General features: G+C 42.7%; 1 protein-coding gene across 1 annotated transcript in view; it reads left to right on the top strand.

Annotated features, from left to right (window-relative positions):
- The window catches only part of LOC135908869 (4'-phosphopantetheine phosphatase), a 127703-nt gene that overhangs the window by 89261 nt on the left and 17745 nt on the right, over positions 1 to 20697 (top strand). Inside the window, exons 8-13 of the mRNA XM_065440704.2 lie at positions 2202 to 2283; positions 7298 to 7392; positions 12208 to 12363; positions 14440 to 14552; positions 14977 to 15064; positions 17736 to 17940. Coding sequence (XP_065296776.1) covers positions 2202 to 2283; positions 7298 to 7392; positions 12208 to 12363; positions 14440 to 14552; positions 14977 to 15064; positions 17736 to 17940 — 739 coding nt within the window. The remainder of the gene's footprint in view (positions 1 to 2201; positions 2284 to 7297; positions 7393 to 12207; positions 12364 to 14439; positions 14553 to 14976; positions 15065 to 17735; positions 17941 to 20697) is intronic.

Here is a 20697-nt window from a genome sequence, read left to right as displayed (position 1 = left end):
ATTCTCTGAGCTTCCACCAGCTCTTCCCACATGTTGTGGATACCCAGGCTCAGCAGCTTTTCCGTAGACGCTGTCCGGGGTAACCCTAATGCCGTCTTGTGCGCCTTTCATATCAGGGTGTCCAGCTTGTCTCGCTCATTGTTTTTGAGCCCCAAGTAAGGCGTGCCGTACGTCACCCTACTGGTAACCAAGGTCTGCGCTATCCTAGGTGTATCTTGTTCCTTAAGGCTGCATCTGCGGTTTGCGACCCTGTGTGCTAGTTGGACTACCTGTGCAACGGTCTTGTTGGTTGATTGTAGTCATTCCCACACTGTCCTTTCACAAAGTGAGCCCCAGGACTCGGAGTGCATCTACATTGGATATTCTTACACTATTCAGTGTCAATTCAGGGTCCGGCATCTCCAGTAGAAGACACCTTCTCGACCTCGTCAACAACACCAGCAACTCAGACTTCTCTAGGGCGTACGCGAGGTCGCGCTCACGCAGAGCTCTGTCTTGTCGGCTGCCTCCTGCAGCGCATCTTGCTGCTCTCCCAGGGAAAGGCCTGCCTTGGTCCAGGTGGTTATGTTGTCCACGTACAATGCATGCTCGATGCCCTTGATTTCTTCAGGAGCAGCAGCAAGCCCCTCATCACAAGGTCTGTGCAAAATCAGCACAAGCCATCCCAGTCTATTCGTTTTTCAGAGGGGTAGATAGGAGATGGGTAGAGGGACGCATGAGGCTGGAGATGCGGCAAAGGCGTGCCGTGTTGCGTGCGCGGAACAAAGGCAATTGCGACGGCTCGCTTTTTATTGCGATACCAATTATACGGACACTCCAGACGCATTTTTCCGTTGCCGTGAGGTTCTGTATAAAGTCCAATGGCGTTAACACTGTCGCCGTGCGCCCTACGCTGTATGTGCAAGTGAAGGTGTGCGACAGAAGCCGGCGGTGCGGTTCAACTTCGCCCGCGCAAGGTTGGTTGCTGCCGGAGCCCAACGGCGGCATTGGGCTCCTGCAGCAACTGCATATTTTGCGACTGGGCACAAGGGTAATTGATGATTGCAGCTCAATATCGTGCGCGAAACGGAGGCAAGTGTTGAAGAAGTGTGATAGGGATGGGCAGCACTTTGTGCTGTGTCTTGAAAGCGATCTGCAGACGGCTCATACCTTTGTGTGTGCTGTTTTCTTGCCATGCTTGTGTTGAAGCGATAGACAGCATGAAGGTCACTTCGCCCGCTGCTGCTGCTGCACTTGCTCACACCAGTGTTCTGACAGCGAGTGTCCGTGCTCATCGAGTGTGATGTGTTCATGTTTGCCTGTGCGTGCTGACACCATGCTTGTTAGTTTAGTTAGTAAGCGAATGTTTCCAAAGATTATAGGCCGACAAAACTACAATCGTTACTTCGTGTAACTGTCTACTAATGTGCTATCGCAATCGATGCTTTGGCTTTTGGGTGAAACAGCAACATTTTTTTGTTTTTTTCAAGGATTTAGCCATTGTTTGGTTCTTCTTCTTTTTATTATTATTTCGGTGCGACACCTAGTGGCCAGGTTTAATTGTCATAACTGATGACACAGCGGGGGAATATTGCAATAATAGTTTATTTTACCATATAACAGACACTAAACTTCACGTGCCCATGCAGCACATTGATATATATATATATATATATATATATATATATATATATATATATATATATATATATATATATATATATATATATATATATATATATATATATAGTTAAATCTTGGTGTTTTTATATGTGTGTTCGACAGTATAGTACTAGTAGTATATTAACATCAATCGTGACCAGGGGGCCACCATTGCACTCTCAGCTGTGCCAAATCAGTTGTCCACTCTTTCCTGAGGTTTTTGTGCCACATACTTGGATCTTTCCTTGTATCGACTTGCTATGTCTACTTGGGTTGACCGCGTTTCTTCCTTTTACAGTGAGACTTGTTGCCTGTTTGCTGACGTAGTGTAAGCAGGCTTTTCCGCACATCAGGAATGCAAGGCAACGTAGCCTGTTGGCAGGGGCCTGTCTTTTTCTTTTCTTGTTTTTTTTTTTCTTTTCGCGTCGCGTCTCTGATATGATAAGGGCAGGGGAGTAAAGTGAACCGCAGTGCACTTGAGCCCTCTTGGCCTTGTGATAACATAATGACAATGTTGGCACCTTTGTGGGACCCTTCATACTTCGTTTCGCTGTGTGCAGGGCAAAGTTCGAGCATCATTTCTGCGGCACGAAGGCTACCTGGGCGCGATCGGTGCTTTTCTCAAAGGGGCCAGCGAATACGGTAAGTTAGAGTGCCCTTGACTACTATCGCTCCTGCAATATGTATAAGGCATATGGGCCTGTCAAATGCACTGTAAGGTTGGCAGGTGAACAGGAAACTAAACTGATGCATGTAGTGCTTATTTTTGAACTGCACTTAAGGTGTTTATCACCACCAATTCACTAAGAGCTCATAGCTTTGTCACAAAAATGTGGCTCGCAGATCAGCCCATTAAAGGATGCCAAGGTGTTTTCACATACATGCCACTTATTTTGTTATTAACCCCTCTGTATATATTACTGTCCTCTTACACTGCCTTATGTGTGAGCAGCCTTTCACTACTACTGTAGCAGCAACAATGGTGCGATAGCCGTGCCTATTTTGTTTTCCTTTATTTTTATTTATTTGCAATTTGTTTGCAATTGTGCCCGTGATCTCGTTGTCAACGTTGGCTTATACCCCTTTCACACAGGAAACCTAATGTCATTTCCAACAAATGACATTCGTTGCTGTTAACATCATTATCACTGCACACTGTCACACAGCAAAAACTAATGTCATTGGAAAATGATGACAATATGACAATAGTAAAAGAAAAGGAGAGGCAAAAATAGTGTCAAAACCCACTTTTGTTCAATAACTACTTATACACACATTAACTACTAAATAATAACTCGCACCGTGCTTTTGGATCACGAACTTGTCAACACTGCCAACCAAGTCAAGTCCAGCCAAGTCAAAGATCAGGCAAGCAACATGGCAGAAAGCACGACAGGCGCGTCCACTACCTCTCCTGAAGAGGAACAAAAATGTGAGTTGCGTGTCGTCATCGTTCTGATGTGCATGCAGGCTCCTAATATCCACATCGTCAGTGCCTGCCACAGGAATACATGTGTGTGCATTTACATCAAGTTAATCTAAGTGGCCGTGGCCGATACTCCAGTGTGAATAAACACAACTGCCCCAGCCAAAGCCAAAAACAGCCGTGGATCAGTGGATTATCAGTGGATTGGGAGTAGCTTTCTGTAATTATGCACTGTGATGCACAAAAGTCATTAAAGTAATAATTAAGTAATGAAATCGACAGAACAATACTTATTTTTTGTTAAACTACAAAAAGGCATGTACCACTTGCGAAGCTGACCAGAAGACTCCTGGTGTCGAGGATACACATTCGGTTCCAAAACGAATGTGAATGAGTTTGGCAAACTCATTTGTTTGGAAGTGTCAATCTCAATTAATGCCATTATGTTTTACCGTGTGGCAGCAAACAAATGTAATTATGAGTGAATCTCATATTCGTTGTAAATGACACTAGATTTGCCGAGTGACATGGGTAAGAGTGGCACAGCAGTTTTAAAGATGCAAGAAAGCGTAAGCTAAGGTAGGTCATTGCAGAAATCATGGTACAAGCAGTGCAAAAAATAACAGCGACACTAAACGAAGAATACACAGATCAACAAACTTGCGCGGTTTTATACTCTATCATAAAAATACATCAATTTAATTGCACCTTCATTGAAATTTTTTTTCTCAGTGATTTCTAGGTTTTATTCTTTCTTCTATGTCAGCAAGTTGAGTACATTTTGCGAAGCTGTCCAGCAGTAGTTAAAAAATGAATTTTTTTGCATGATCATTTGGCAAGACACAATATCAAAATTTTGAGGCTAGAGCAGTGTACTATCACGTTGCCAGTTATGAAGCTATTCATATCAAACAATCATTACTATGTGAGAGCAGAGGTGTTATTCAGGGAGAATAAACAAAGTAGATTTTTTTACATACATAAATATCAGTATTAAAATTATGTAATACTCTCTGCTAAGGTATTCCAAACCTTTTCATTTGTTACTACACGAGGTGCAAAATGGCACAAAAGAATGAGGACAGGGGTAGAGGCATTCAATGAGAGCACTGAATAACAGTATCTGCAACAATGGTAGCTGCTTCAACAAGATCGTGATAGTGACACAGGGATGACACATGATGGTGAGTCACGCCGGTATCTGCCCTCAACATTTTCAGCACTTTGACTTCGTTCTGTAGACTGACAGGTATGCCTCAAGTGAACTGACGGCACTTTGGCATATTAATGTCACTTAAGGACAGTAAACAGTGTTTTTGAGCAGTTCAAAGACCAGTATAAGGTCGCAGCTGTTTTGAAGGTGCATGTGGAAGCTTGAGCTTGGGATTTCCTCTCTAAACTACGTGGGAACAAAGAAATCATTCTTCTTGGCAACCATTGCACTGACTTTATAAAGGTTTGTTGCATTTAAACGGAAACATTAAGGTCTATTAACTCATGGATTCGATTTCAATTGATGCCATAAATATTCTTTGGAAAAATTCTTGAAAATTGCGAAGTTTCAATGACCTCAACTACTATTGAGTTTAAAACCCTTAAACTTAGCAGAGCAATAAATGGGGGCTAGTTGGTTCGCATTAATTTTGAGAGCACACCGAGTTTGAAGCACAACACAATGCTAATTACAGAGCCAGACATACAGGTTTACTTGACAAAGCGTGAAATCAGCAGAAAAGACACTATCACAATTCTCTAAACTGCGCCTAGTAATACATCTAAATTGGACAATTCCAATTAGGAAGTGTACAGCATCGAGCACTGCGTTTCATTTATTCTTTTTACAGGAGGCTACATTGTGTTTCACACCTTTATGGAACAGCCAGCTTATAGTAACTCCACTTCGATGAAAGCGGGAGAGGCTAAACCTTTTTTTTTTTTTGCAGTATCATGAGCAACTTGGCCTTGGTTAGCAAGAATCATTATGTAAATGAAGATACATCTAGGATAAAATAGTATAAGTGTAGCGGACATGTAACTGAGTTAAGATCTCGTAAGGAATGCTTTAAACGTTTCCTTTTTCCGTGAGCATCGAGGGAAGGGAACCAGCTTCCTGATTGTTTTGTCATTGCAGTTAACCGACAGGGGTTTGAATCTGTCTTCAGAATTTAGCAAGAGTAAAAATAGCAATCTACAGTTCGTTTCTTACAACTGCAGTCGTTTTATGTATTGATTGTGCATATGCTTTTTCCAACACACAGCACCACAAAATGTATGTAGCATTTGTCTCACTCCAATTTTACTCCTGTCTCACTCCTATCTTGGTCCTGTAAGGGATAGATAGTATCATGAATAAAAAAAGAAGTCATGTATGTTATACGCTGCTGCCAAATATACCAGTAATATGTGAGTAGGACTTTTGCGAAACCCTCGTAAACATTGTAACAGTTTCATGTAAGCTGTAAAATCATATATCACATTTGTCCATTTGAAATTCTTCAACAGATGCAGTTTAAGAAACTGAGGTATCTGTTTTTGGTTCATAGTTACGAACTTGTAAACTCTGTGCTTCAATTTTTTTTAGCTTGCCAATTTCTCGCAATCTTTGTAAAAAATATTGAGGTCCTAACTCAAAATTCTGCTTCCTGTAGTTGCTAACGTATAACTTCTTCTTTAAAATGCAGTAGATTTCATTCAAATTGATCAAGCAGTTGTCTCGTAAGAACATTTCTGCATTTTACATGTATTTGAATAGAGAAATCAGAGTTAGCTCTGATCTAAAGCTTACTTTTAAGGGTCCTATCTTTTGGATAACAGTAAAAATCTCTTCACTAGAAGCATCAAAACCATTAGCAATTCTCCTTAAAGTGCTGTTAAAGTATTTGAATGAAATTTTTCATTAAGAGATTTTCAACTTTTATTGGGATGCTGCACGCAGCTGAGAATGATAGCTAGTGAGCACAATGGAATGAATGAGGCCTTTGCCTGATAAAGATGTATTGACTCCGGGACTTGAAATGCTTCATAAGACATCTCTGCCAAACTGCACGAACTTTGAAGGCCCATGGAAAGTGACGGCAGCATCACACATGTTGATTTGACTTCATCAGAACAAAAAATGTACAATCAGATTACATGAGTGGTGGTAAAAGGGTGCCCAAATGTATTTTGTAGATAGACATGTGATTCCTTGCTATAATTTAGGCAGGTGCAATGTTCCGTAGTCCAGGCATACTCCTGCTCCATTAGATGAAAATGGACCTTTTTCAGGTGCGCCTTGTGCACATGTGAGGCCACGACAAGATTACTATTGCAGGTAGTCCACTCTGCCAGCATCGCCCTTCTAGCTGTAAGACCACACATGTGGTGTGTGTGTTTGCAAACGAAAGTGAGAGTGACACGCTCTCGTAGGATGTGTTACTAAGTATTCAGGAGTCAGAATGTGAATATTCTCTGCTGCTGTCGTTCCTGCTCTTACAAAAGCAAAATAGGTGCAGTAGGATACATGCGAATGCTGTGCTGGTGACCCTACTAGTGATGCATACAGTGCACAATAAATGAGAAGCAAGTCACATGAGCACATATGAACAGGCAGACACGCACCCACGCACACACACGACACATGACAGTGCACGAACTCACTTGTGCTCACTACAACTAAAAGGAATGCAAGATTGGGCCCATTGAGCTAGACTGCAGCCACTGGAGGTGCTTTTTCAATGTGGAAAAGCTCCATTGCAAGGCACTGAGGCAGGCATGTATTTACACAGTATCTTGTGTCTTGCGCTGTTCACAGTATGCATTCTCACTAATATCATGCCATCAGATTGCTGTAGACAGCTTCACTGTTTACATTCGGGCGTCAAAGCACCTGCTCTGTGGACTGTTGCAAGGAGGTTGATTAGGCAGTTCCTGTACCCTTGCTAGTGCTTTTGAACGGATAGATGCTCATGCACACTTGTTACAGTCGTACATGGATTATGCCAGTGTGCTCATAGCTGTCTTTGGAAAGGTCTTTGCCCACTTGTTCATGAAGTACTAGCACTAGTATAAGGCCTCATTTCACTTTGTTATGCTCAACTTTCCTTGTCAGTTTTTTTTTCTTTGTTTACTTAAGGCTAGAACTTCTTCAACAAAAATTAATATATTTTGTATTCTATTGGCAGAAATCTTTTAGTTTGAAGCATGTTTTTTTAAGGCATTCATGTTAATTGCTTGTTCTTGTTATTGCAGGCACACAGAATTGCTCATGGAGCGAAAACTATGCTGGCAGCTCAGGCCTGCAGAGTCCTATCCCTGCCCAGCTGTCTCAGCATAATAGTACCATGGTAAGTCCTCATGAGTACAAATGACAAAGTATATAACTACAGCTTTGTGATATTCATTATGTAGCCATTATATACAGCAAGCAGCTATCAAATGTGCCACACATTGGCTAGTGGTATATATAGTTGGTGTCAGAAAACTGGCTATTTCTTACCATCCTAGACCAGTAAAACAGCGTGTTGATGGAATCTCATGTAAATTATTCTGGGATGCCATATCTGCATTCATGTAATGTGTTCATACACCTAGAAAAGCTGGCTTTATGATGTTTCATATGACTCATTATGTACAGTAACCACGCCCAAGGACTTCAAACTGTGGAAAGGACCTGTAAGAATATTCATTTGGTGGATGACCCAGTAGCTGCTCACCAGTCCCACTTAGGTTCTCCTCGCTCCCTTAGTGCTGTGTTAATGTTGCACAATATCAAGTCACTTTGCATGTTTGGTGCATGAGGATGTTCATTCGTGGAATGTTGTTTCTTGACTCGTCTGCCATAACTTGGACATCAGCAAGACAAGGCTGCTTGCAGCATTTGCAAAGAAAAAGAAGAAGCACAGCTTTACTTCAAAACAGTGAACACTTGCTATTTTGAATCTTCCTTTCTAGTTTCATTTTATGGATCAACAGTGTTTGGTATCATATAACAGGTATTGGTATCATAAAGGCTGTACTATTTAGAACACATCTTCTAAGCATGCATGGTGAACTGGTGGGAGGCTACACAAGGTGTGCAATGTAGAGTGATAGTTTGTTCAGGCAGTGCTCTTGTTTTCGTCAAGGTTTAACAGTTGCGCTCCTTCATGTTTTGAAATTTGTACACTAAATTATTAACACCTGCATCCGCAAAAACCTTATAAGCATATACACTGCAATGGCTCTGGGATGATGAGTTGTTTTCTTTGCTTAAAGGGGCCCTGAACTTGGTGGAATAACATAGTCCACTGGTAGCATACGCTGCTGGGAACATCTCAGCCAAGTTTTGCTGTCATACATGGTGTATGGAGCTCGCAAGTGGAGCGCAAAGTCACCTTTCACTCAAACGCTCTCTTTTCATCAGAAGCCTGCTCCTCGTTCTCTTCTGGACACTTAATTTCATAAGAAAGTGGATTCCCATACGTGGCTGCTATTGGTAGCTACGATCGGCTACATGGTGCAGATACCACGGTAGCCATGTGGTGACACCACGAGTCCACTGGCTAAGCGCACTGTGGTTCGCTGAGGACAACTGCGTTCGGCTTACGTTTAGCGCATCACAGGCGCCAAAATCGGAAGTTGTGGAATCTACGTTAACATCCAAAATGAAATTTGAACTGCATGTCATGGTGACATATAGAAGGTGGAGTGTTGTGGGCATGCCCCACACCGCTGTAGCCTTCGCAGTGCAAGGCATTGAAGAAGAAACGGGAGCACTGCAAAGGCTGTGTTTGATTGCCAATAACTCCACTTCTGCTGAACGCATTGACATACTTTTAGCGGTAAAGTATTTCAGAAATAGCCTATTTTCACTTCAAATGCCTTTCTCCACTTCGATAAAAAGTGGTTCAGGGCCCCTTTAAGGCGAGCATGAAAGTATATCTTTCAGCAACTGTGGTAGTTCTCCATCAGGCAGGGCTATATATATACCTGCACAAGATGTGCCATTATTAACCACCGTGGGTGCCTCCAAGCATGTCTAGAGTCAACAATAGCCATAACATTTAACAAATCTCTTCTTGTATTTGTTAGATTTAGCACAGGGCAACTTGACAACCGGACGATAAGGCTGAAAAGTGCTCACAGTGTAGTCTAACAGAACTCTGTTCATTTACTACTCATATCTGAGCTAGTTGGTTCATATTGTGGTGTAATAGGTCATGAAACAATACGAAGACCAGGACAGAAAAGAGTGTTTAGACTTACACTTCAACCAGGGCTAGTTGAGGCAATAATGTAGGTACCACGCTTGGCACATCACAGGTAGGATATGTGTGTTAGCTGAAAAGGATCTGTAGACGACCGAGAACAAGCACACTCTTTCACACTGGTATTACACCGTACGTATTACCCCATGAGAACTCTTGTCATAGCCTGAAGTTCTGCAGTCATAGATTTGTGGTAATATTAACAGTTAAAAGGTTTTCCTCAGGCATACTTTATCCTGGCTTTATAAGGACAAGCTACTCACTTAATAAGTAAGGTTCTAAACCTTTTTCGAGGGCTCTATATGGGGAGCAAGCTGGTCATCAGTACTTTGTCATTGTTTATAATAGAATGAAAGATCTTGTTACAGTGTGTAGTTTGAAAATTTTGTGTGCTTATGTTTCACATAACTGAGAGCAAAAGGCTGGGAAAATTTATTCATTGTTATGGTCATGCAGAAATGTGCTGTCAACTGAGTTTATTACGACCATGCCACGAAGCCATTAACACACGACGAGGACAACATTGCAGTGACAGATCGGCAGCAATTACCTTGCATACCTTTCTTACATCATCATCTTCTGTATGCCTGCAATGATCATTTTCGTGGGACACATGCATATTACCATGTTCCTTTGCTTCACGTTATTAGCTGTACCAATCGTATTCATGTGTATTTCCCTCTATTTCAAGGCATGATAAGTTCTCTCTTGTTTCATAGATGACTTCCAGCAGTCTAGAATTGAACCTGTTTCTTACAGAGATGAGCTCTCTGCCAAGCAACTTGCCATGTTTTGCATATCACGGTAGTCCTCACCCACAACCACACCACACTCGCTTATACACAATGCATGTTACACAGCAGATGATTAAAGACGCATAGGATTGAGTGGGGCGCTTCAGTTTCCATTTACTTCAGCAATGGGAGCTGAGTCATTGTGTTACGTTTAGTGAAGCATAGTGCAGCAGTTAGACTCGGGAATGCCTCCCATGCCGTGGAAGCCACAGGAACAGCTGGTTCAGGGAGAAATTGTGAAAGATGAAGAAAGCGCAGCATAATGTCATTGTATAGCGTATATGAACGAGGAAGGTGATTGCCGATCAGATGACCCAGTGAGCGAGAGTTGCTGAAGTGTTTCAGGGTGCATCAGTGGTGATCAGCCAGCAAAGATGACTGTTCATAGCTCCAGATACCAGTCATCACAAAGCAAGAGAAATATTTTCTCATATATTTTTCTCTCATTTCAAATGCATAAGTAGAAACTCGTTGATATGATTCCAATATTTGCAATTTCCTAATGCAAATGTTCCTGATCAAGAAAACAAAAAATGACCTAGGTTAGTTACGCTTCTTTTTTACTGGTTCATACGTTCCTAGAAAACACGATCTTTCAGCATCAACATTCAATACACCACCAAACTGCGATGATGTGATATGTTTTCTTGCCATTAAATCCCATGTAAACCAGAAAAGGTGCACGGTGATGTGGCGTCATGGTGCCCTTGGCCATGTCGCCTTCTTTCCGAGTCATGTCAGGGAGGACAGTTGCCATGTTGTCTTTTTTTTACTGATGGTGATGATGATCGGCGTCCATCTTGCGTCCATCAACCTCACCAAAAAGCATCGGTGTAGACTCAGTCTCCCATTCTGGTAATAGCAAATCTCCCCCTGGGTCATCGCATGCTGCATTCACAGCTGTCACCACCAACCCTATTGTGATAGTTAGTTTCACCTATCTATCTGTTTCACATAGCGTGGTGCATAGTTGGAAGCGTACTGCGTACTTTTAATAGGCAATAACCCAAACGCGCCACCCTTCCTTGCTGCACGTGGCGCAGTAAGCATAATGGTTCGCTCTGGCAGCATCAGAGGCATTGTATTTCAGTGTCTACCACCAGCTCAGTAACTCGATTTTGTTTCAGTTGTGCGTTTCAATACGCACAAGCACTAGGAAAACAACACAGCACATCCCGGGTCGCTCAGGCCCCACGAGATCGACATGCGTGGGTGTCTAGTGCCGTAACGATTTGTGCTAAGTGAGCACGTCAAAACTTCTTGCTAAAATGCTCCTCTCAAAGAAGCTGCTGACCTAGGCCGAAGTTGAGGAGTGCAAACGTAAGTGTGCCGAAGCGACAAAAACAACAGCACACGTCTCTGGCTGCTCGAGCCCCACCAGCTCTGCTTGCATCAGCATCTCGTGCTGCAATGATTTGCGCAATACTTCGTTTTGCATAGATATCAATTACAGTTGAATCTCGCATATTTTAGTGGCTTCAGGTCGTATGTTTTTTCAGTTAATGTGTTTTTTTTTTCGCATCTTTTTTCCCAGAACATATTAGCAAGGTTCTACTGTACTTGAAGAAAACTACCTGGGCTACGTAGTTGAATTCACCCATTGCACCTTGTATATATGAACTGGCACGCATGGTGTCAAGAGGGCATTCTTTAATGCTATGATATGAAAAACTTGCTCACTAATTAATTGAGAAGTTCTGCCGTTACTTTACTCTGAGGTTTTACACTGCCGCTTTTTTGTTTTACACTGAGCAGTGGTGCTGTACCGACCACTCTTAAGGGAAACACCCTGCTGGTAATAAAGCCAACACTATAACTGAACCACTTCTACATTATTGAGATCAAATAAAATGACTGATCGTAAGCATTAGGCTAACATCTATACATTAAAAAATAATCTACATGCCTTCATTTCATAATTTGGCTGTAATTGGTCACCAAATATTAATGGAGTGTTCACTTTACGGGACCATACTATACTTACAGTAATAAACCACTTTTCTGTATGCCAAAGGGGACACAAATATCTGCTGATGGAAGTGGCATGTGTTGTTTCTCTATGCCTCCAATCCCTGTCCTGTGTGCAATGTTCAAAGTGAAATGTTCCTTGCTCGCACAGATTGACCAGCTGGAGATGGACCGGTTTGAATGGCAGCTGGTGTACTGCCCACTGCTGGCGGATCCAGCACGTTACCTGGCTGACACGGTGGACCTGACACAGGATGCCGAGGCCCGCCGCTACTGGCTCCAGTGTTTCCAGGAGGCCATCGACAAGGTGGGAACACTGCTTTGGTTGTGCTGTTTTACTGCTGCAGCACCGAGTGCTGGGTTCGATTCCTGGCCATGGTGACTGCATTCTAGTAAAGGGCAAAATCCAAAACACTTGTGTAATGTGCTTTGGGTTCGTGCTAGAATAACCCTACGTAATCGAAATTAATGTCGAGCTCTACACTATTGTGGTCTTCATAGGTCACTGTGCAGCTTCTGGCGAGTTAAATCACACATCACGTATTTTTTCGTATAAATCACATATCATATCAATCAATACATCAATATCAAGAAATCGTCATATCAATCACGGATAAATCACATATCACATATTTTTTCGCCTCACGGTTTCTTAAGGCAGAGGAAGGGAAGTAATGAAATGTGGAGCTGCCCTCATTACAGCATGTATTTCCTTGAAGGTATACCAAAAACGAACTTCGAAAGCTTGTTCATCTTTAGAACTAAACCTTAGAACTGTGTGAAAGTTGTGGAAAAGTAAACAACCTCAAACTGTTCAGCCTAGAATATTACTTATACTCTGGACTCGGTTGTTGTTGCAGAAGAGATGACTCCTCGTGAGGTCTGTGTTAACACTAAATGTTATGGATGGTACAGGGATCAGTACCCCACACCTCCATCAAAACTATTAGTATAGATGATTTATGTTTACTCACAAATGAGGGCTAGCAGAGGTGATAGACCAGACGATAGCCACTGAGATCTGGCAGTCTTATGCAAGATTGTCCTTGTGTTATTTTCCAGCCTTTTTTGTAGCGTCACTATATGTAATTTCTCATCTTGAGCCCATTAATGAATTGATGTAGTTGTTTGATTTGGCTTCAAGATTTTAGTAATTGAAGGAGCCACATGGTCTATTGTTTGCGGGGGACTTGAGCTTTACAATACAGCCCCTGGTCTCTAAGGCCATGGCAATACTTAGCACCAATAAGCCAGAATGTTTTTGGGAGGTGTTTAAAATCACAACTTGTTCTAGTTGACCTTTATGATGACGATGTTCTCTAATCCTTCTCCTGTCCACTCTACCTGAAGAAACACGATGCTTACACTGTCCACATCATGTGAGCCAAACTGTAGCAGGACTTACATGCAGCTGTATACAAAAAGAGAGAGAAATAAAAAAAATGCCAGAAATTATCCCCTGAAATAAATTAGGCTTCTGTATTGTGAATGCTTAGCGAAGTGCTTATACAATTGACACATACTAAATCTGTGTAATTGTGCTCTAAAGTCCTAATCCATTTCCTCCCTCCCCCTTTTTCCCTGATATCTGAGGACTTTGCTGCAGCATTAACTTACTCAAGTGTATGAACTCTGTCTCCACGACTTCAAGTTGAAATCTTACATATGTATAAATTGGGTCTAGATGCCCTGTGACCTGTCCAAAATGATGCTTTTACATTTGGAGACTTCATTCTCTGCTATGGTTATATAACAGTAAATAAGTAAATACTGTAAAGAATGAGGCATGGTGACCACTTTCCATACTAATCAACCAGATAACTATGAGGCTGCCTGATGGCCAGTGACTAGCAGAAAGCTATAGAAGGAGCTTATGTACACCCTCATGAAGCAGGCATGTGCCATTTCACTTTAATGCTTTGTGGTAGCCTGTATGAATAAAGAATTTATAATAATATTGAAAAAGAACTTGATGCGCTATATCAAAGCTGTGAAGCCCTGTTTCGAAGTTGTGGCCAGAATATTCGGCACCCTCACTCCCAGTCCTGAAGACATATATTCCATCTCACCACTTGCATGCAGGCTAGTGCTCATATTAGCCAATCAGAGATGAGAACAGCATATGTGCTTCAGAGAAAGGAAGAAGGCTTGCCCATTGTGCATCACTAATCATTCTGTGACACTTCTATTTTGTTGGTATCATACAAAGGGCAATCAGCAGCAGGCAGTGCAGTAGCTATTCATCTGGTTCTGTTTTCTGGTCAGCTGACGCGACCGATAGCCTTTGCTGCCCGTCACAAAGTTGACGAGATAGCTGATCATAGTGGACGAATGTGGGAGAAGTCTGTAATACATACCTGTTCTGTTCCGCACTCCTGTACAGTTCGTGGAGGTGGCAGTCCGCAGCCAGCCCCACAAGACGGACGCACCGCTACGTGCCAGTCAGTTCCAGCAGAAGTACCTGTGCCGCCTCCAAAACCTGCAAGACCACCCTTTGTGAGTAGACCTGACTTCACCCTTGTCATTGTGGCCCCTCCCTTGGCCAGATGAGAGCAGTGAATGTGCTGAGGACATTATTACAGTGTCTGACTGTACTTGCCCTCGTGCAGACATCTGAGTGTGTTGCAGTTTGATGCCTGGAAGGTTCAGATGCATGCATATTGTTGGTCATTTTCAGCGTTGGGAACCTTGCCTTTACTCTATTGCAGTAGGGTGTACTAGGACGGTCTGTCACTGAAGCCAGTCGTATAACAAGTCTCTCTAAAAATTCTGTTAAAATATCTGTAACTGGACTTAGTGCCAGATTGTGCATAATTAATAATACAATGAGCAGAGAGTCAGTACAGCGTTAGCTTGCTGCGGCAAGTGGTTATGGCACTGATGACTGATAAACCTTCTCATCCTTTTTTCTCTTACGCAGTGCCTATGGCTCGCTAACAGTGCGTAGTCTGCTGGACATGCGAGAGCACTGCCTGCTTGAGTTCGACTTTCCAGATCCATACTTTCAGGTATGTTGCATTCTGGACTACATCCACAAAAAGGTTTCTTTGCAAAACTGAAGGGTGGCTAATGTAATTGTCGGCTTTCGCTCTCTTATGTTGAAGGCCTGTATAACCTTGCATGTGACCTGGTGCAAGTGCCTAGCAATAAGGCTCGTATTTTTGAAAAGTGGAGCACATCCACACTTTTTCTTGTGTGCTAACAACGTGACAAGGAAAGTTACTGGTAATTGATTTCTCATGTTTCCTTCATATCGCATTTACGCACCTTCCAGTTTGTGCGACATAGGATAGGACATATGACAGCACTAAATTGTACACAGTGGCTGAGGTACAATCCTCCGCTAAAATCTTTACACAAAATGAAGAACTAGGCTGTAGTGTTAAATATATATTGCTGCTGATTGAGTGTGGCGTAAGCATTGCAGACAACTTTCTGCAGTTGTGTGGTTTCTCTTATTTCGGATAAACTGGAAAATGCATGACTGGAGGAATGAGAGAAATCAGATATGGTAGTCCTCTTTCCCACATAGTGACACATTCTACAAAAAAATTGGTTTGTCCTCCTCATGACTCCAAAAAATTGCTGACGGTTACGATACTCCCTAATGTGAAATTTGGATGCAGCCGTGTGCGTGTTTTCATTTCACCCTGTATTGAGGCATCGCACTGATCACCACACCGACTAGCAGAGCCACGATACATGGCGCCATATATTGACCAGCCACACAGTTGCCGCTTCCAGGCAACTGCAGCTTATCCAACCGTTATCTTAACAGGGAAACGCTTGCTGCAAGTGCTATGTGCGAAGGCGAGCATTCTTTTCTTTGCCCAACATGGACGGCGCCGCCGATGTCGCGGATGCGCAGATGTGAGTGCCGTCTGGCACATCTTCAAGGTGGCATCCTCCACTTCCCCCCTCGTGCTTCTGCTGCACCGTCCTCCTCCACTTTCCTCCTCCCACTCTCTTCACTCTCGCCGTCTTTCATCTACTGCTGCACTCCATGTTTGTTCTTTCATCTTCTGCTATCCTCATTCGCTCAGTTACGCCACCGACGCATTCCAATGCTCAATGCAGGAACAGATGCCTAAGAGCTGCGCTCTGAAAAATCCTAGTGACCCATCAAAAATGTGCACTTTTGTCCTGGCCCAGGAAGATATTAAAGTGAAAACTATAGCTCACAATTAACGATATTAGCGTATTTATCTTATTCTAACACTCTCATTTTTTCCAAGAACATTTGTCCCAAGATTGCTTAGTAAATAGCATTTTAGGCTAGCAGCAGAGTTCCGTCAATCATTGACTTTGGGACCCTCGTCTCCATGCTATTTGTTACTTAGTCATTGTTATTGAATGGAGAATAAACTGAAACTGGAACATGTTCTTGGCGTTCCAGAGCATTGCATGCATTGCAGAATGAACTAGAGAAGTGGTTAGTCTAGGTGTGGGCCACCATCGCGTTTGTGATTGCAGAGTCGTTTGATAAATGCAAAATATGAAACGTGCTATGGAACGTATGGAGGACAACATGTTGTTGTGGTTCTTCGTAGATTGCAATAAAGTGCTCTCTGAGAGTGACGACGATGGACATTAAGTAAATAAATTTCCGTTCTGTGACTAGTTTCATCTTTTTCTTATTGCCAGAATTATAAGCATACAATATTTTCATGCTAAAAATTGGGCGACATTAAGTATCTATTTTGCTTAGGGCCTCTAACATAATTCTTACATCAGTTTTCTGCCTTGAACCCATAAAAAGTGGGCATGACATGCATATGATTCGGCGTCATGTTATAATCAGAGCAAATATTGCCAAACGAATCAGTGGTGTGTTCTGGTGTTTTTCCTGCCTCTTGTTTAATTCAACCCACCATGTATTTCAACCAACCTCGTTCGTCCCATCAGGGCTAAATTAACAGAAGTCGACTGTATTACTGTAAGGAAATCTGACACTGCTCTCATTCAGCCACATGGATTTTTCTGTGACTTTGTTTACAAAGCACACTGCCGTTTCTTTTAGTGTCTGTATTTGCAGTTCCATTGGTCTTGCGTGCTAGCTTCACAACTTTTCCTTAGTGCCTTAAAGGCTTTAAATTCACAATTAATTTTATTGTACAAACAAATTGACATTTTTTAGTATGCGTGGCCCTTAATCTAGATATTTAAGAATTCAGGAACATCTCCAACCAAAATGTGTATTTATTAGACCCAATGTTTTGGAGCCAACTCTGCTTCTTTCTCAGGGGGTTAGCAATGGATGGTGGCTGGGTTCAGCTTTTGAAAGTATTTCATAATAAGGAGAGGGAAGTGGACAGAGAGTATCACGAGGATGATCACTTTTCTTGTGTCCTTGACTGACGGGTCCCAAAGAGAGGCACGTGGACCAGGCAGTGGCGGCGACGGTGCTGGAAATTACGTAACTATGTCAATCAGACAGGTAATTCCGTCAGAATTTTTTTAGTTTCCAACGTAGAACATGTTTGGTAAGTAACACTGACCACGACGTGATTAATTTTTATTACTACTAACGAGATCTAACTTGGATCCTATGCCATAGGCACTAGCACGAGTGTTCTCTCTAGTCTCTTTAGATTGAGGCTCTTATGACCAACTGCTCAGTGAATAGGTCCCGCATGAATGATTGAGCAACGATGCCTACGCTCTTTCTCGGTAATGCAGCAAAAACGAGTGGAGAATGAGGCAGCGCTGCAGTTACTGCCATCGCGGCTGTCGCAGCTGGACGCCATGGGCTGGCGCGAGAGGCAGGAGGCCCTCGTCACGGGCCTGCTGGCGGGCAACGTCTTTGACTGGGGGGCCAAGGAGGTGGCCCGCCTGCTCAACAGTGGCAGCTTTGGCTTCTCCGAGGCACGCTGTCACCTCCAGGGTAGGGCCACCATTTCTGACCCAGCAGTGGCAACCGTCTCGCATATGTGTCTGGCTTTCTGGAGGCGAAAATTGTCGAGGGCCTGGCCCACATGGTTGCGCAAATGGTCTCCAGAATGATGATCTAGAACGTTCCCTCGCAGTGGGCCAGTTTAACCATGGCCGTACCCAGGAATAATTTTCGGGAGGTGTTTCATGGGGACGATGATGCCTATTTTCAAAGATTTCTATTCATTTATCTTCGTGTGTGAATCGAGCACATTGCTAACTATGATAGTTGAAAAATATAGTGCATATTGACGTGTACATACTGTATAATATATTGACATAATATATGTTAGTAGTATAATGACATAAAAAAAATTTAATTATAGGGTTTTACGTGCCAAAACCACTTTCTGATTATGAGGCACGCCGTAGTGGAGGACTCCGGAAATTTAGACCACCTGGGGTTCTTTAACGTGCACCTAAATCTAAGTACACGGGTGTTTTCGCATTTCGCCTCCATCGAAATGCGGCCGCCGTGGCCGGGATTCGATCCCGCGACCTCGTGCTCAACAGAGTATAATGACATATATGTAGTTAGTAGATCACCGCGACAATAATTTCGGAGGATATCTGGGCCCCCTAACCCTCCCTCTGGTTATGGGCCTGAATTAAGAAGAAGCTTTAGCTCGGGGGGGCTCCTATATATAGTTACATGAGAAAGGAGAATTCATTTCTCTTGGCAACCACTGCATCAAATTTGATGGTATTTTTTGTATTAAAAAGAAAAACTTAAAATATATTGACTGCAGAAAGCATATTTTTAAATAAACAAATAAGGAAGTTACCATATTTACTCGCATAATGATCGCACTTGCGTAATGATCACACCCCTGAATTTTGTCGTCAAAATCTGATTTTTTTCTTTCCCCTGTAATGATCACACCCTGAACTTGTCGCAGTAATATGTCGTGTGCCAAGTCTAGCTAATGATGATCACGCTTACCATCTGTCGAATGCTACACGAATGACTCTTTAAGACATACCAAGCGGTCTGCACACACCCAACATTCTTAAGCAGATGCCCCGTTTCATTCCTTTCATCACCTTTCGCACTACCATGAAAAAAAAAGCTGCAACCAAACTTGCCCCAGCTTTATTATTTGTAGGCTTCATAATGGTTTTGGTCAACAACAACAACATAAAGGGCGCCTTTCAATTCTTCTTGTCTGCACTGGTGGGCACAAAACAAATTGCGAGTGGCAACGATAGTGGCCACGTTTACACTGATACGTTATAAGTGTACCCTATTCATACGTCCACGCCTTTAACGCAGCTAAGATATTCGCCTACCCTTAGTGGAAACGTGCCGTATTAGGATAGCAGTGAAGACAAATGCCGCAGTTCCCGCAGCATGCCCACCCTGTGTTTCTAGGTCACTGGCAGCTAAGCGCACCCATCTCTGTATTTGTCCCCTCAAAGTGGACATGGCTACGTTATTGTCGCAAACTTGCCAATATTAACAATACTACTCATTACTGATACGAAAGAAACTGTTTCACTGTGCGTAATGCACTCACGAGAAGAAAAAAAAATGAATTCAGCGCATTCAGCTTGGTCCCCCGGCCCTCACTTTTGTTTTGGTGTCCCGCACTGACAGCGGCAGCTGCCTGCTTGTCATCCCGCAGCAAATGCGAGATGAAAAAAGAAAATGTTTCTTTTCATGGGAAATTTAACCCGCGTAATGATTGCACCCCTAAATTCGCATCAATTTTTTTGACAAAGAAGTGCAATCATTATGCGAGTAAATATGGGTCAGCAATGAAAAATGATATCGCAATCCTGTAAATTGCATCTAATAATACATCTAAAGCTGTCAAAATAGATGTATTCTCGACTGCCTCAGTGTCGTTACATATGTAATCTCCCACATCACAAGCAATGGTCCCCACTCTGGAAAGACACAGCAGACTCATTTCACGCATCTTAAGCCATTCCACAGTCGATCTTCTGGATGACTTGCCCAGCAGGCATCGTCTGCGAATAAGGAAGTGAAACGTGCGATCGGAGTTTGGATGAAAAGGAGAACGAAGCTGGGTTGGCTCGCATGTACCTTTGCATTCTTCATCTTGTAAATAAATGCAAATCATCGTCACAGTATTATAGATGGTTCTCAAATTCACCACCAATGTATGAGTAGTTTTGCAAAACCTTCATAAACATTATAACAAAATCACGTGAGGTGAGAATTAATATTCCAACTTTATTCGCCGTGGATGTTCTAACGGATACAATTAACAAAACTGTGATATCTGTTCCTGGTACCGAGTTACAGATTTAAGAAACAGTCAGTTTAATCAAAGATGAAGAAGACATAATGCTTGGGAAGCTGGAGCTCTCTATACGAAGTGTAGATCGACTGCAAGGGCCCCAGAAAACTGGAAAAATGTAAATGTTATACTACAGTGAAACCTCGTTAAACTGTAGTTGGCCGGAGCTCGGAAAAGTATATACTAAATGGTAGTTTTGTTTAACTGAAATAGCACAAGATTGCACATTTACCTGTCAAAATCGCCCATGCTGTCGCTTTCCGTGTCGTCCTCATCACTGTCGCCAGTCAACACTTCGGCAACAACAGAGACAATGATGGTGAAAAGTTGAACCTCGTAGCCGACATCTCTTCGCAGTAGCAGCAGCGCTGTCAAGCAACTTCTTCGCATTCCAAATGCCGCACACTGTAGTCAACGGCAGATCCCTGTCGCGTGCCAGCATC

This window comes from Dermacentor albipictus, chromosome 1 (assembly GCF_038994185.2).
Source record: "Dermacentor albipictus isolate Rhodes 1998 colony chromosome 1, USDA_Dalb.pri_finalv2, whole genome shotgun sequence".
NCBI lineage: Eukaryota > Metazoa > Arthropoda > Arachnida > Ixodida > Ixodidae > Dermacentor > Dermacentor albipictus.
Note: the sequence above shows the minus strand (reverse complement) of the source record. Positions and strands in the feature narration are given on the sequence as shown.